Source organism: Fopius arisanus, unplaced genomic scaffold (genome assembly GCF_000806365.1).
Source record: "Fopius arisanus strain USDA-PBARC FA_bdor unplaced genomic scaffold, ASM80636v1 scaffold00152, whole genome shotgun sequence".
Classification (NCBI taxonomy): Eukaryota; Metazoa; Arthropoda; class Insecta; order Hymenoptera; family Braconidae; genus Fopius; species Fopius arisanus.
Window position 1 is genome coordinate 1 of NW_011887891.1, and position 16,324 is coordinate 16,324.

The 16,324-nt window shown below is 34.4% G+C and overlaps 4 protein-coding genes across 7 annotated transcripts; 1 reads left to right on the plus strand and 3 right to left on the minus strand.

Annotated features, from left to right (window-relative positions):
* Positions 1-177: 177 nt before the first annotated feature.
* LOC105272272 (plancitoxin-1-like) lies at positions 178-3,276 on the minus strand. Its single transcript, XM_011314321.1, is given in 4 exon segments — positions 178-371; positions 677-1,190; positions 2,364-2,541; positions 3,081-3,276. Coding segments are annotated over 4 exon segments (993 nt in total). The 5' UTR covers positions 3,188-3,276.
* A 424-nt stretch (positions 3,277-3,700) lies between these two features.
* Positions 3,701-7,312, minus strand: LOC105272236 (plancitoxin-1). Its single transcript, XM_011314256.1, has 7 exons — positions 7,171-7,312; positions 6,468-6,645; positions 5,529-5,671; positions 4,900-5,288; positions 4,442-4,547; positions 3,913-4,060; positions 3,701-3,853 (listed from the first exon to the last, which is right to left on the minus strand). The coding sequence occupies exons 1-7, from the start codon at positions 7,284-7,286 to the stop codon at positions 3,740-3,742; spliced, it is 1,194 nt and encodes a 397-aa protein (XP_011312558.1). The 5' UTR covers positions 7,287-7,312; the 3' UTR covers positions 3,701-3,739.
* A 650-nt stretch (positions 7,313-7,962) lies between these two features.
* Vav (Vav guanine nucleotide exchange factor) lies at positions 7,963-13,323 on the plus strand. 4 transcript variants are annotated; one of them, XM_011314259.1, is made up of 8 exons: positions 7,963-8,115; positions 8,194-8,739; positions 9,027-9,495; positions 9,777-9,845; positions 10,698-10,890; positions 11,223-12,311; positions 12,435-12,706; positions 12,944-13,323. In XM_011314259.1, exons 3-8 carry the CDS (start codon positions 9,047-9,049, stop codon positions 13,299-13,301), a joined length of 2,430 nt encoding a protein of 809 aa, XP_011312561.1. In that variant the 5' UTR covers positions 7,963-8,115; positions 8,194-8,739; positions 9,027-9,046; the 3' UTR covers positions 13,302-13,323. The 4 variants fall into 4 exon arrangements, with proteins under 4 accessions (XP_011312561.1, XP_011312563.1, XP_011312560.1 ...); XM_011314261.1 differs by lacking the exon at positions 10,698-10,890 and adding an exon at positions 9,977-10,103 and having other exon boundaries at positions 8,204-8,739; XM_011314258.1 differs by having other exon boundaries at positions 8,204-8,739.
* Positions 13,324-13,476: 153 nt separating this feature from the next.
* Positions 13,477-15,859, minus strand: LOC105272237 (torsin family member). The gene is made up of 3 exons (XM_011314257.1): positions 15,498-15,859; positions 15,024-15,289; positions 13,477-14,926 (listed from the first exon to the last, which is right to left on the minus strand). Exons 1-3 carry the CDS (start codon positions 15,694-15,696, stop codon positions 14,345-14,347), a joined length of 1,047 nt encoding a protein of 348 aa, XP_011312559.1. The 5' UTR covers positions 15,697-15,859; the 3' UTR covers positions 13,477-14,344.
* Between the last annotated feature and the right edge of the window lie 465 nt (positions 15,860-16,324).

Sequence of the window (16,324 nt, forward strand, 5' to 3'; positions counted from 1 at the left end):
CCTGAGACCTAATTACCGGCCCGGCAAAAATAATGATCTGTCGATTGACCCTATCATTATATTTTTTGAGGGCCTACAGGGGCTGGCATTTAGTTACCCGTAAAACGCGTTTTTTCTAGGGAATTCCCTAGGGACATGTCGGGCAAAAATCCCTCCACCCGGGCCTTAACAATTACACTATTTTTTCGATAGGTTTCTGATCGATTTGTGTCGATAAAAAGATATCAATTTATAAAAATCAAATGGAATTTTAATTTGATTTAATTACTTTGTCCCATTGCACTCAGAGGGCAATTTTCCTCTGCCATTTAACCAAGTTTCGGCTAGCATATCAGATTCTAGCTGTGGGGCTACAAAATCGTCATATAAATCTGAAAATTAATTAATAACAATTAATCATAATCAATCAATAAATTGAAGGATAATTAAAGCTCTTAAAACGGAAATTTCAGGATATTTTCTTCTAGAAATTAATTATTTTTTACATCGACTCATATAAATCGATATTGATTGATTATTCGTTAGAATTTTCGCAATTAAATTTCCCTGACAAAAAATAATAATTTTTCGATCATTTCTAGTCAACAGTTTTTGTTATTCCACGAATACGATGTTAAAAATCCGTTTTCCACTGGAATAATCATAAAGAATTCCACGTAAATCGAATTTTACGTACCTTTTTGCCATTTATCAGCTTTGGCAAAAGATATAAATTCATTCCCGGCAAGAGTCGTTATCACTTCCTTGCGATAGTACGGAGGTTTCTTTATCCTCGGACGTTGTGCAGCCTTAACGAGGAAGGAATACTGTGGCAATTGTCTCGGTACATTGTACTTGTATGATGATATTTGATTGTAAATGAGTTGCTTTGAAATTCCGAGCATTTGTTCACCCCCAACTGAGATACACAAAAAACTCTGGCCGTTGTTTTTCCCGGACGCTGGGTACGAGTACTCGCCGTCGACGATGTCGTCAGTGTCGAGATCGCAGTCGTCGGTATTCGATGATTTACATTTTTTCATTACTCCAGTGTTTGGGGGGGGAGGGTAATTAGGAACGCTATGGATCATCCAGAAGCCATGATTAGCGTTGGTCATTAGAACACCTTTTGCGTGACCGTACGTTGGCGCAATTTTCTTGTTTGGTGGCTGATCGTTGTACAGGATCCAGGCTGATTTTTCTGCCACATTCTGCAATTTGATTCAATTGTTTTTCATTATTTTTACTCATTATTCAGTCGTTTCTGGAAAATACTGCGAAGAATGCCATCGGTTTTTCGGTAATAACTCCGACATTCGCGGAAGTAATGAAATTTCTGTTCAAACCTTTTTTGTAGAACTTGTTGAGAGCTACAAAAAAGTTATTACAACAGTTTTTATACCACCCCTCAATTACGAGATATTTGATTGTAAGCGATCAATTACTGAAAAATTGAAGTGTGTACAGGTTCACTACTGATTTTATCGAGGAAATATCTCGGAATCCAGAGCAGATATCGAAATTTTTGTGATTACCGTTTTTCTAGGTCTTAATTAGATCTCGAAAATTGGATTAATAAACATTTCGCTATCTCCTCTGATAGCGGAGATATTGAATAAAACGAGGCGATAAGATTTTTATTTCTCTTACGAAACTATCGGAAATAATCGATCCAAAAAATGGTTTTGGATTCACAAAAAATCGGGGAATTCCCCCAAGGACTTATGTAGTTGCCTTCGAGATAAACCCGATGAATTATAAACACACGTGCAGCATTGGTGGGAAATTCAATTAAATTCGGCAGATGCGCAAATACTGCAGTTCAAATTTACCCGATTCCAAGGAGAATCTCTATTTGCAAACCTTGAGAAATCCTTGAATAATAATTCTCGATGAATACTCCATCGGGTAATTATCCGGGTCTAATTGCAACGCTAAAATTGAATAAAAACACTCAAATGGGAGTCCAATTATTTGACAGGCGTGATAACAATTATTTTACATCTTATCTCCTCGAGAATAAATTGCATAGATTTTTTTTCCGATTCAATTTCTTCAAGATCGTATTTACCCTCAATCAATACATTCGACCATGAATTATTAAAATGTACGCGCATCACTCCAGCGGGAAATTCAATTCAATTTAATTTCAGCGAAAATTCTTGCGTTTAAATTAAATCTTAAACAAGAGTTAATTGATTTTGAATCATTTTTTATTTTAATTCAAGCGCTTAAAAATAAAAAATGACTTTAAAAACAATCGAATTGAAGATTTAATTAATTGAAATTAGATTTAATCTTGAATGAGAGTTTTTGAGACTGGATTTAATCATTTAATCGGGGGTAATTAATCAGGAGTTAATTGAGAGTAATGAAATAGTTACGTTTTTGTAGAGAAGAGCAAGTGTCTGTCCAGGAATGGATCGCACTGATTCAATACTTCGTTTGGATAATTTCCATCCATTAGCAACAGATTGATTAGTCATGTAAAGATATGACACGCCTTCTCTGACGAGCGGATTCGAGTGATCCGATATTTTTGGTAATTTGTAGAGAACATACCTGCAATCAAGAATTCCATAAATCCATGAATAACAACAAAAAGAAATATTTATTCCAATAATTCTTGAATAATTGTGTGCTGTCAATTACTCCAATTCTAATTGTTGCAATAATAAATTAACATGCATAATATAACATGCATGTCGTTCAATTTGTATTAATAATTTATAAACAATCAATATGTTTACGTTATTTCTGAAAAATTACTTCGGTTTTAAACAATTCATGGAAATTGACGAATTCGCAAAAAATGATTCGCATTCGAAATTTTGAAAGTTTAAACAATTTTAATTAGTTATTAATTAGCTATATATAGATGTTTGAGGCAATTATAACAAAAATTAATTATTGGTGTTATCATTAGTATTATTTAAATGCAATTTGAATAATGTACATTATTCTTGAAAATTTTCTTTTCGATTTAAAAAAAAAATTTAAAAAAAGGATTGTGAGGTGCAAATTGTTATTGTAAAATTGGTCATTGATAATGATGGAATTTATATTGAGGTTTATGAAATAAGAATATCTTGAGATTTTACCAATCGACATTTTTTCCATTTTCATCTCTGCACTGAATGGAATTGGAGTAGCTGGTGACAGCTCCCAGTGCTGTCAAAATCAGAAGGAAAATCAAGTCAGTCCTCATTGCTCAATGATTCCTGATGCACTGGTGAGCTCTTGCCACCAGTCATTTATTAGTTAACTCATTGCACTCCAACAATTGCTTTTTGTTTGTCTATCAACAACAATGTTTCGTTGGATGGAGCCACTTGCGTTTTCACAGAAAAACCGCCAAACGTTAAATATTCAAAAGTCGACGAGTCAATATGAAAATTCGCACTGAAACTGCAATTTATTTCCCATTCATTACCTTTTTGCAGATAATTACATAACAATTACAACAATATTAACAATAATATTAACAAAAATGCAACAAAAAGTCAATTCAGACTTCACAAATCGATTCTTATCAATTAATATCGATATATCTCGAAAACTACTGACTTTACGAGAAAATATGAAAATATCTTTTTCATTGGAAATTTTATCAGCGACAAAAAAGTTTCTCATCATTTTCCCGATAAATCGATAGTTTTTGAGATACATCGATATACTCAAAAAATTAAACCTCATTAAGTTTATCGCGTTTCTTTCCTTTGAGACTTAATTAATTATTAATTAATAGAAGTTGTAAAAATTAGCCCGATGGCTTGGGACATGCTTCAACCTCGGCGATGGCATTTTTATAGTGTCTCCAGAGATCTCTGGATTGTAAGCAGACGGTGCCACCGCCTCTTTCAGTTTGAGAGCGCTGTAAAAATAAAAAATTAAAAAAAATTTGTTTTTTAAACAGTAGAAAATACTCGTTACCATTCTGTTAACGTCTCCTACACACACGTAGAATAACATATTGCGGTGATTCTCTCCTATCGCCCACTTGGAATGATCTTTCGTAGTTCTGAATTCAAATGTCTTAAAACCGGGGGTTCCCAGCTTGACACTCTTCACATTGTAAATACTACAACAATAAATAAACAAATACTATACGTCTTATTATATCTAAATTTTCTTAGAAGATAATAAAGCCTGCTGCTGATTTAAAACAAAAGAAAAGTAATTATTCAATTGAATTTCATTAAATTTCATAAATAAACAAATTGAAAAAAAAAAAATCATCAATTAATATATCAATATTAAAAACAATCAATGTAACATTTACAATTTACTATCCTGATTTTTAATTTTATTATCACTACTAATTTATTAATAACAATGATAATTAATTAATTGAGTATTTATTTTTCGGGGAAATCGAAATATTTTTGAAAAATTCATCCCATTAATTGTTATTGAGGATAATTTTTTTAATTTGTTTTTTCTCCAAAACAATTTCTCTTACTGTTTTCCTTCGCAATTTGTCACTAATTTGGTACCTGAGCCCTTCTGCCACGAAGTCACGTACATGTCTGAATTTAAATATGGAGCAACCCAATTCCAATAAATATCTGGGGAAAATATAAATAATATCCTATAAACTATAACAAAATAACAATTATAATGATGACTCTAATTATAATTTCACTATTTTTATATTATATTTATAACTTAATACAACAAATTGATTAATTGAATTCATGAATAGAAACAAAAATGTAGATTGCAGAATAATAAATAAATAAATGAAATATAATATAATGTCTTTTAATTATAATATTCTTTTATAATTGCAATTTCAATGAAAAATAAGAAAAATTGGAATGCATTGGAATAAATTAATTTAATGTGATATAATTGTTTGGCGGAGTAAAATTGTTAATGGAATAAACGAACAATAAATGAACAATTATTTTTTAATACCTTGCTGCCAGTGTTTGGCTGTTGCGAATGACAGGAACTTCTGTCCACCACGAGAGAAAATTTCCTTGAGTTTTGGTGCTCCACCTTCTAGTTGCGGCATGTGGGGTTCCTCCGCAGCCTTCAGGAACATGGAGTACGAGCTCTTCAGGGAATCAGGCACGTGGTACCTGAAGGTATTGATCTCGTTGAAGATGAGCTGATCGGCGATGGGAGTTCTCTGGTCTGCGTTTACCGATATGCAGAGGAAACTCTGGCCGTTATTCTGCCCGGTGGAGGGGTAGGAATATTCAGGTTTCGTTGGGGCAAGCATACTGAAGAACTTCTTGCAGAGATCACCAATTGAATATGGACATTTACCTGCTGAACCGGTCGTTGGTACTGGGGGATATCTGGAAATAATTGTAATGTTGTTGTACGTCTTTCATATTTTTTTTTTTTCAAATTTTTTATGGTGATTACAGTGAGAGGAAAATAATGAATAAATAAATAAAATAATAAATTTGTTAATTATGACAGGACAATCTACACATTCTAAATGAAAATGTTTATTTATGTATATTTAAGGATGATCTGGTGATACGTTGAGGAGTAATTGTTGTGGGGTTTTTAATGTTTAATTAATTAATAACCTGGGGACACTGTGCACCAGCCAAAAACCATCGGTGTTGTCTCCCATTACGACACCTTTTGTATGACCGTATTTAGCACCTCCTGCGGTCCTGTCTGGTGGATGATCGTTGTACAGAATCCACGCCTTTTGTTTAGCTACATTCTGCAATATTCCATTAATTATTCAATAAACATTTGAAATATTTGATTAAATCGCTGAGAACCTAGATTATTAATAAAAATTCTGGAGATTTTTCACTCAAATTCTCGTATGGAAAAATCCTCATTTCATGACTCATTCTTTTTTATTTATAAATAAATTATCGAGAATGGAATTTGTTTGTTGCAATTCTAATCTTCTCCTGAAAAACAAATGATCCATAAAGACACTAGGAAGAGATCATTTTTTCCGGGAGTTTTTTAAACGGAAAACTTCCTGGAAAAATTTATAAACAAAAACATAAATATAATATTAAGGACCGGTTGGATTATCTGGAAAAGATAATTTACTCCAAAATTGGGATTCCTAATTACTCTGGCAATTAATCGTTTTTTTTTTCAATAATTGTTAGCTAGCGTTCTAGCGGTTGTCAACGACTAGAACGCTAGCTAACAATTATCGGAAAAAACAATTAATTGGCGGAGTAATTAGGAATCCCAATTATGGAGTAAATTATCTTTCCGAGATACTCCATCCTTAAACAATCGTAAAAATGTTTAAAAATTCCAAATGTCGTTGGATATATTTTTTCGCTCGAGATAAAATAATTGAATCAATATAAAACCATAACTCAATTAATAATAACAATAATAATTATGATTGCAAGTTATTGTGGGATTAACAACAAATTATTTATAATTCTTTTACGGAGTCTGAGGGCTAGACTTTCGCTTCAGAGATTTTTTTTTTTCGCGTAATGTTTATTTAACATTTTTTTTTATTAATACATTGGACTCACGTTATCATAAAGAGGTGCCAGGGTTCTTCCGGGAATAGATTTTGGCGATCCAATACTTTCCGCCGATAATTTCCACCCACCACCCACACTTTTACTTGTTATGTACAAATATCCTAGTCCTTGCTTCACCAGAGCCTCTGAACTCTCCGCTATTTTCGGTAATTTGTACAACACGTACCTGAACATTACAAAATATTATTTATTTAATAATCAATTCACGAAGACTCTCTTCAATGCCCTGCAGCCAAATTTTCCATTTTTCCTTAAAAAAAATTTTCCGTTTTTCATTCGACACTTGCGATTCAATCTTATATTTAATAAAAACAATAATATTAATAATAATATATTCACGAATACATATTTTTTAATTTTAATTTTATTCTTAAAAAAATTTTTTTTTTATTAAATTTTTTTTTATATTTTTATCTCATTAATTTTTTTTCTGGAAATCATTGATTTTTAAAAAATATAATTATCAATTATGGAATTTAGAAGATTAATTCCAATTCACTCCGATTTTTTAATTTATTCTAGTAATCACATTCGAATAAATGATATCATTAACAATAACATATTTTATTATAATTATTTATATCGAATCTCTAAAATATTTTCCAGATTCAAGTAAAGAAGTCCAAAATTTCGAGACTGCCTTGTAATCTAATTGAATTCGATATTTAGATTCAACAAATTAATTAATTACCAATCAACATCAAGGCCGTCCTCATCCTTACACTGGAGGGACGCCGATTTGACAGCTCCAGAGATGAAAAATAATATCAATAGAGTAAATTTTGTCTTCATTGTTGACTGCCCCATGACAATTAGCTGAAGAAGCCACCGACGATGACATTTTATACCGATCTTCGATGGAGATAATGACACCCGAGGCCGAAGTAAATAATAAAACCTCAATATTGCGGAAGAAAAATTATCGCTCTACACACATTTTACCGTTAAATATTTTTCCCATAGTTTTATTTACGATCATCTCCAACGGTTAAATTATCTTCAAACCGTAAATTACAGAAATTTTCCTCCTCTTTTGCGATTTCCAAATCGTTAAGCAAATCATAATAATTATTATCATTCATATCGATTAATCATATTTATTATTATGATTATACATTATTATTATTGTTGTCCGAGGAAAATGATTTATTGATTAATTGAAATTACGAATTGAATTAATTACCATTATCAATTGTTTATGAATTTTTCTAATTTTTAATAAATTTGGATAATTATTTAATTATTTCAATAATTTTCACAATTCAAATTGTTATCTAACTGATATGATTTGAATAGAAAATTTTGTTTATTTAAAAAATGACGATTATGAAAAATACGAATTATCATTATTTTGAATTCAAAAATGCGGGGATTTTCCCGCGCTTAGCGCCACCGTGCACTCGTTACCTTCCGGTAATTTTCGTGATTACCGAATGGAAAAAGAGAGAGAGATAAAGAGAGTAATGCAGCTGGTGATGTGAGGGTGTAGTTGCACCGAGGTCGTCCTCGCCCTCGACATCTCATCGGTAATTTGTGAGATTATCCACTGGAGTTGAAAAATAAATCATCAGGAAAATCAAAATGGACTCTACCGAGGTGATGATTCTTGGTGACGATTTGGTGGTACGATATTGACGTGAGTGACGTATTGTTTTTTGTTCATTAGTCCAATTATTGGAGGAAAGATGAGACGTGATCAGATGAAAGCCCCTAGACATTTTCAGGGACAACAAGTGGGGAATGCCATTACAAGGAACTGCGTATAGCTGTTGTTCCTGAGAATTTATACTGGATTCACAGGAAAATTCATGAGACTCTATTGATCCTTCGTGAGGAAATTTCAAGAAAACGAAAAAAAAGTGACAAATTTCAGTGAAAAATTACGGATTCTTCTGACTCGTCATGGAAATTCCAAAACTAATCAGTGTCAATAGATAGAGGTTTTAAAATTCTGTATTCATTTTGAAGAATCATGGTATTCCATCAATCCCTGGTGAAGCAGAAGAGAGAAAAAAAATAGCAATAACCACAAACATTCGTACATCGATACAGCTATATGAAAATCACAGATTCGGAATTTTTAGGCTATATTTAGTTATCCTAACACTAAAAATTGGGAACTTAAATATGACCGAATACGAAGCTTCCATTCAGAAGCAGAAAGAAGGGTTAACGCACTGAATGGACCTTTCAGTTGTCATCATTGTGTGTCACTAATCTCCGGTGTCAAAGGAGTCACGAAAATATTCTTTCAGCAGAGGTATGACATTTTTTAAATCAACATTTATCAAAATTAAATAACTGAATCCAATAAATTCAGTAATAAAATTATTCAGGGAATTGTCCTCGGCTGTAAGTCGAAGACTATCGATTCAAGTCAAAAACGGTAGAGGACTTTTTTGTAGATTATTCAATCTCCAAAGAAAACAATCTTTTCGTATTTTTTATGAAAAAATCATTTAATCTCATTTTACCATTTCGCAAATGAACTACTTTTAATTCTCTTCGTTTTTTTAAATTTATTTTTATATTATTGTTTTTTTTTAGGGTTTAGAGATTTGGGGCCCATGAAGAGGTCAACAAGTGGTAAAATGAGTGGCAGTGGCCAGAGTTCCTCGGAAAATGGCACTGACCATGAGTGTGGATGGCAGGAGTGTGCTAGCTGGTTAACAAGATGTGGTGCATTGCGAGCTGATCACAAGGCCAATTGGCCGACAGCAACAGCCTTTGACCTTGCGTACACCCTGAGGGATGGAGTACTTCTCTGCAATCTCTTGAATCTCGTCGATCCTGGGTGCATCGACATCAAGGATGTCAGCCAGAAACCACAGCTCGCTCAGTTCCTGTGCTTGAGAAATATCAAATTATTTCTCACCGTTTGCTCATCGACTTTTGGACTCTCTGATTGCGATCTCTTCGAGGCATCTGTCCTCTTCGATCTGTCCAATTTTCACCAGGTGCTCTGCACACTCTCCGCTCTCTCCTATTCCTCCAGATTTCGTCGCAAGGGAATTCCGTTAGTACAATTTTTTCATCTACAGAATTTTTTATCGTGTGATCTAGATATTATTTGTTTAAATCTTGAACATTTCAAATCTTCAGTAAAAATTTATTTATAATATTTAAAATTCCTTTTAAAAAATTTATTCTTCTCTGAATTATTCTATTTCAATTTCCATTCCTCAATTTGATTTTAATGAATTCAAATCGCGAATCGTTTTTTTTTTTCATTTTATTAAATTCTCCAAAAGAATTCAAATAGGGGTAAATAAACTTCGAAATATTAAAAATTTCCAGAGGTTTTTCCGTTGGCACAGACAGATCCCAAGAAGATGCATACAAGGACCTCCAGAGTGCAGGAATCGGGTAAATATATATCTAAACATCTCTCTCCTCCACTCACATCACTCTTCCATCAATCATGAACCGTGAAAAATAATGTATATATACCCCCGTATATATACACGTGTAATTATAAATAATGTTAATGGATTTAGTGCCACAGCCCCAGTGGTAGATTTAACCGTAAAACCCCGGGCAGTGGAGCTTGATGAGTCGGATGTTTATCAGGAATTACTCTGCTTTTCAACAACGCCACATAACGAGTGGCTCTTCCCCAAGGAGGTACATTCCACCGTATGAATAATCACCAGATCATTTATTGTCTAGTGCTGGTGTTTTACTGTATGTCATGATGTGGCACTCTTATACGTACCAGCTGTGCCACTCCGACCCTATTTCATTGATTGTTTATTTATATTAGTTATTACATCAATCGGAAATGCGAGGCATCATTTTTCAATCTATTAACTAATTTATTCTTTTCGATCATTTTTTTAAATCGAGAAGATTTTGAATTTTTGATAAAATTAAATTTTGGAAGTATAAAAAAAATATTTTATCCAGTTATTGACACAGAAATACAAAATATCGAGACTATTTTTTATTATGGAAAAAAAATCGATTTCATGAAAATCATTCGTCTCATTTTACTATTAGATTCCCGAATTATCAATTTTAATGATAAAATTAGTTAATAAAATTGATTAATGACACAAAAATTGATGTTATCCCGTTCTCCGATTGATCGTCGAAATTTGTGAGCTACCACATTGCATGGCCAGTGTTTTTACACCCACCGAGTCACGATATCCAAATGAATTTTATTTTATTCCCACATTTTAATTTCGTTCTATATAATTTGCATCGAATTGAAAGACGAGAGAACGAGGGCCGACGGCGGAGGCTACGCAGGAGGGATGGGGATGAGGCAGGTAGTGGATTAGGGGACAGCGATGATGCTGTCAACGAGGAGGATGGGTACGGTGTTTATTGCAGTCATGCACAGAGCGAAGAAATCTACCAGGATTTGTGTAATCTCCATTTTCCACCTCCCCCATCTTCTGTACAGGTTAATATTCATTGTTTATTTATTATTTTTGCTCTCATGGCACTGCATGTGCATGAAAAAAAAATAAAAAACATCATATTTTTGCATAAATCAAAGTGGCAAAACGAGATTTTTACGTATAACTTCATCTATCGATTTAATAATAATAATAATTAATGAATAATTAATAATTATTCTATAATTATTGACAGAATTCAACTGATTGGAAATTAATTTATGAGAATTTATTTAATAATATTGTAAAATTCATTACAATGAGAAAAAATGAACAAAAAAATTTCGTTTCACCACCAGACGATATGATTTTGTCCTTGATGAGTGTTGAATTTCAGGGTGGAACGATTTCCGGTGGTGAAAAACGAGATTACGTTATCGAGGAGCTAGTGGAGACCGAGAAGAATTATTCAGAGGTGCTGAACAGTTTGATCCGTCATTTTGAGAGGCCTCTGGCATCACTGCTGCGCCCGGAGGACTCAGCAAGAATATTTTTCGGCATCAAAGACCTGGCGGAGATCCACACGGGTGTTCATGGTGCCCTGAGGAAGGCCCGCGACGGTGCAGCGATAGCCCAGGTGTTTCTCGATTGGAGGGAAAAATTTCTCATTTACGGTGACTACTGCGCTAATTTGACTTTAGCCCAGAACACACTCCAGGAGGCGTGTGCCAAGAATGAGCTGGTGAATCAGGAGGTGATAAAGTGCCAGCAAGAGGCGAATAATGGTAAATTCAAGCTGAGGGATATACTGTCAGTGCCTATGCAGAGGGTTCTGAAGTATCACCTTCTGCTGGATAAACTCGTTGAGGAGACGCCCAATGAGTGGACTGATGATGTCAGACAGCTGGGGAAGGCCAGGGAAGTTATGGTTGATGTTGCACAATATATCAATGAAGTTAAGAGGGACTCTGATACTTTGGACATCATTGAGCACATTCAGGCGTGTATTGTTGATTGGGAAGTTGCTCAGGACACCCATCTCAAGGACTTTGGCCGTTTACTTAGGGATGGTGAGATGAAAGTTAAGGCGCATGGAGATCAGAGGGTTAAGGCTCGTTATGTATTCGTCTTCGAGCAGGCGGTGCTCGTGTGTAAAGCAGTCAGGGGTGAGCAATATTGCTACCGCGAGACCCTGAAACTCGATGATTATCGGCTGGAGGATCTCGTTACGCGGAAGACTCTCGGCAAGGACTGCAGGTGGTCGTATCAGTGGCTTTTAGTTCATAAACAGGCGTACACTGCTTATACCCTTTATGCCAAGACCGATACACAGAAGCAGAGGTGGATCAAAGCTCTTGAGGATGCCATTGATAATGTCAGTCCAGCTGCCTGTCGGCAGACTACTCACAAATTTCGATTGACCACTTTTGAAACAGCCAGAAGCTGCCAGAGGTGTGGAAAATTCCTTAAGGGCCGGATTTTTCAGGTTTGTCTAAACTTTTTCAGGTTTATTTCATTTGGTTGTGTTGGTTGAGAATTCAGGATTGATTTATGGGAATTTTTTCAATTAAAAATGTGAAATTGAGGATTTCGAATTTTCAAATTTCAGGGCTACAGTTGTGAAGTCTGTCGACTTGCTGTCCACAAACAGTGCATTTTCTACTCTGGACGGTGCATGCTGGTGCCACCACCACCTCCACCACCTCCTCCAGTTCCCTGTGAGCGTGCGCTGTCAGCTAAATTGTGGTTTGTTGGAGAAATGGGAAGAGATCCAGCTGCTCATAAACTGGAACCCAGAGAGGATGGGACGTACATGCTGAGGGTACGACCAGCGGGACAACAGAGATTAAAACATGAAACCAATTATGCACTGAGTATCAAGTTAGTAAATCTATTTTTTTAATTCAACAACTTAAATACCCTGCAATCTCTAAAACTATCCATTTTTAGGAAAAATATCAAAAGACCTTTTTTCTCCAAAATGTAATCAGCTACAAAAAAGTTATTTGACTTTTTTATCTAAAATCGAGAGTTCTCGAAATATATCGAGTCGACGAAATGATAAATTCGATTTTATCAATTGGTACTGGATTTATTAATGATTATTGATATTTTCAGGGCTTATGGTGCAGTGAAACACATCAGAGTCTTCAAGAGGGACGTGGAGGGTGCTGACCTGTATTACCTGAGTGAATCCCGTTTCTTCAAGAGTGTCGTTGAATTAGTGGAATATTACGAACGTGCGTCTCTCTCCGAGAATTTCGAAAAACTCGATCTCCGACTCCTGTGGCCCTTCAGGAGGGTTTTGGCGAAGGCGCTATTTGATTTTCGACCTGTCGAGCGCAATCAATTGAATCTACGAAGGGGATGTCGAGTGGTGGTCCTCAGCAAAGAGGGAGACGCCAGGGGCTGGTGGAAGGGAAAAATTGGGGATCAGGTGGGATTTTTCCCCAAGGAGTACGTCGAGGAGGAGTGAGCTACCAGTGGCCCTAGTATAGCAAGAATTATTTTTTATTTCATGGAGGAATGTACAGGATTCATTGCATTTTTTTTTTTTTTTTGTAAATGTCAAACTCTTTTTTTTACAGTCTCTCAGGCTTTTTTAGAATATTTTTTTAGTGACAATTTAATGAACGTGTAAAATTCATTAGTAGATTTTTAATTAGTAAAAACTTTTTATTGTTCTTCCTGTACATCCTTGGAAATTAAAACTTGTATGATGTATCAAATCCAAAGAGATCCAGAGAGAATGAATTTTCCTGACTGCAGGAGAATTCAACTAGTCCCTGGACTTTAATAATTATCGATGATATTTTTATTGTTTCTATGATGATTTTAAGATGGAATTTTAACGTGGAATCATTGTTTCACTGTGTAACTTTTACTTAGATCTTTATATTAGTTAATTCGAAGTGACGGAATTTTTACATTACGAATTTTTATTGTTTCTATGATGATTTTAATATGCAATTTTAACGTGAAATTATTGTTTCACTCTGTAATTTTAAATTAGATATTTGTCTCAGTTAACTCAAAGTGATAGATTATTTTGATATCGTGGGATAAATTGAATTCACGCAAAATGCCTAAAATCAATTGCTGAATTTTGCCAGGTGCCCAGTGTTATTCGCCTCAATAACTTGGTTTTAAACATCGTAAAAAAATGTTTTCCGATTGTGCCAATAAGAAATCAGTTAAGTCAATGAATTATATACATAGATATAAATTTTATGTACATATTAAAAAAGTACACTATTTTATTTCTCAATCACAAATGGAGTTTTATCTCGAGAATCATTCACGATTGATTAATTCCTGTATAAAAAATTAATTGTTTAAAATGAGGATTTACAATCTCTTCTTCTGCAAAACAAAAACTCTCTCTCCAGAAAATTCAATTGAAAAAACTTTTTTAATAATTTCTGTTATAAAATAATGATCTGCTATTATTATTATTATTATCCAAATTATAATTGAAGTTTTTCAATTCAATTTAATAGAGAAATCTCAAGATTCAAATTAGAAATCACGATGATAAACAATAGAATTGACTTTTTGCTCAATTCTTTTGCATCCACTCTTGGCGTAGAGATTGTGAGGTGGAGGGCCATAAGTGACGTAGGACATCGCCTCCTGGATCATCTCCGGAGTTGGATCCCTCTGCCAATTGGCAAATGCAGCCTTGACACAGTTGATCACGTGCTCCTCCTCGAGAGGTAAAAATGGCACGTAGTGATCGATTAAGCTAGTCCTGATGGCGTCACTCTTGTGGAAGCCTCCCTTCTCGTTGAAGGCACCAACCGATATGAGATTCTCAAAATCACTGAGTGTCATTTCATTTCTGCTCCTCCCCTGCTGCCACAGCTCCGTCAACGTCTTGACAATTTCCTGACTTCCGGTGTTGGAAAGAAAAATATAGACAGCGCGATTTTTCTCAATTTCTCTCTGTCGTCCATCGAAGTGGACGAATCCGTTGCCGTAGTCCAGGAAGGGCACTAGGGCATTAAAAACTCCAGGAGTCATCATGTCAACTTCATCGAAGATGAACAAAGAGTCTGGACAATCCTTCAGAGCCTCGTAAATTCTCTCCTTCAAGTCTTCCTGGGGGAATTTTTTTTAATCAACGAATTGTGGAAGTTAAATTGGAATTATTAAAAAAGTCAATGGAATTTTATTGTATTTAGAGTGATTACGACACCTGATAGATCTCCAATCGACTCGCTAAGGGGAATTCAGTCCTTCCATTGAAGAAATGATAGTATTTGCTGTTCGTTCCTTTCTTGAAGTAAGCAGAAGTGATCATTTGAGCGACGTAATTTTTCCCACTCCCTGGTAGACCGTGGAAACTCATCGTCAGGGGTTTCTTCGGGGAATAAACAGCTGTATGAGCTGCCAAGGCACTTAGCACTGTTTTTGCAGCAATGTGCTGGCCAAACAGGTGATTACTCAGCTCCCTACGTAACCCTGAAACAAATCCACTCACGAAGTCCCTCAATCTCGTAAATCTCAGTTTAAAAATTACTCGAATTTATTTATTCCATATTAAACATTGCACCAACAATCTGATTATCAAAGTCAATTGTTTCAATGTGGATGGCTCTGGTAGATTCAGAGGAATCGTTGTTGAATTGTTTGGTGCTAATTTTTGGTAAATAAATAAAAAAATACCCACGAGGAATATTTTTCTCGACGTATCTTCCCTCGCAGCATTCCTCACGATCGCACTTTGATTTGTAGTGATGATAACCGTAATAAAGGAGACTTGTCAGTCCAGCTACAGCTCCTCCAGTGATGGGATCAATCAGCCCATCAGATCCTTCCAAAATCAGGGACAAGAGGAGGCAACAAATTCCACAAGTTCTCACTCTCATTTTAACTTACACTTCATTCAATTATGTTTCTCGAGATCATCAGAATCTCTGCATAATTAATCAGAAAATTCAAATGTCTACTTCTCCTGGATTTTGTTTATAAATCATGATGCCCTCCACTTTTTGGACATGTTGGCCATTTTCTAGGGGATAATAATTTCAAGGTCATGGTTGCCGGTACAATAGCAACATTTTTTATTTTCTTTTTTTGTTGGCCGACGTGTCCTAGGGTTTTTTAATTCCTGTAAAGCTATCGATATGTTTATTGAATCGACTTATCGAAATTTTAAAAATAAAAAAGTTAATTTAATTAATTGATTACATCCATTAATTATTTGATTAATTGGATTGATTGTATCAATTATTTATTTAATAAATTTTTTTCTATTGGTTCCGGATTTAAAAAAAAAATTGGAAAATTCGAATTTTTCAGAAAATTTTTTTAAAATCTTGAAATTGAAAAATCATAAAAGTTCATCTTTATTTTCAAATTACTTATCTCCATTAATGATTATCATTAATCATTATTAATGTTATAGTTATTGTAATTAATTTATTAATTATTCAATGCTTTAATTCTCAAATTGAAAATTTTATTTCAATTCTCAATTCTCAGTTGATGGAAATA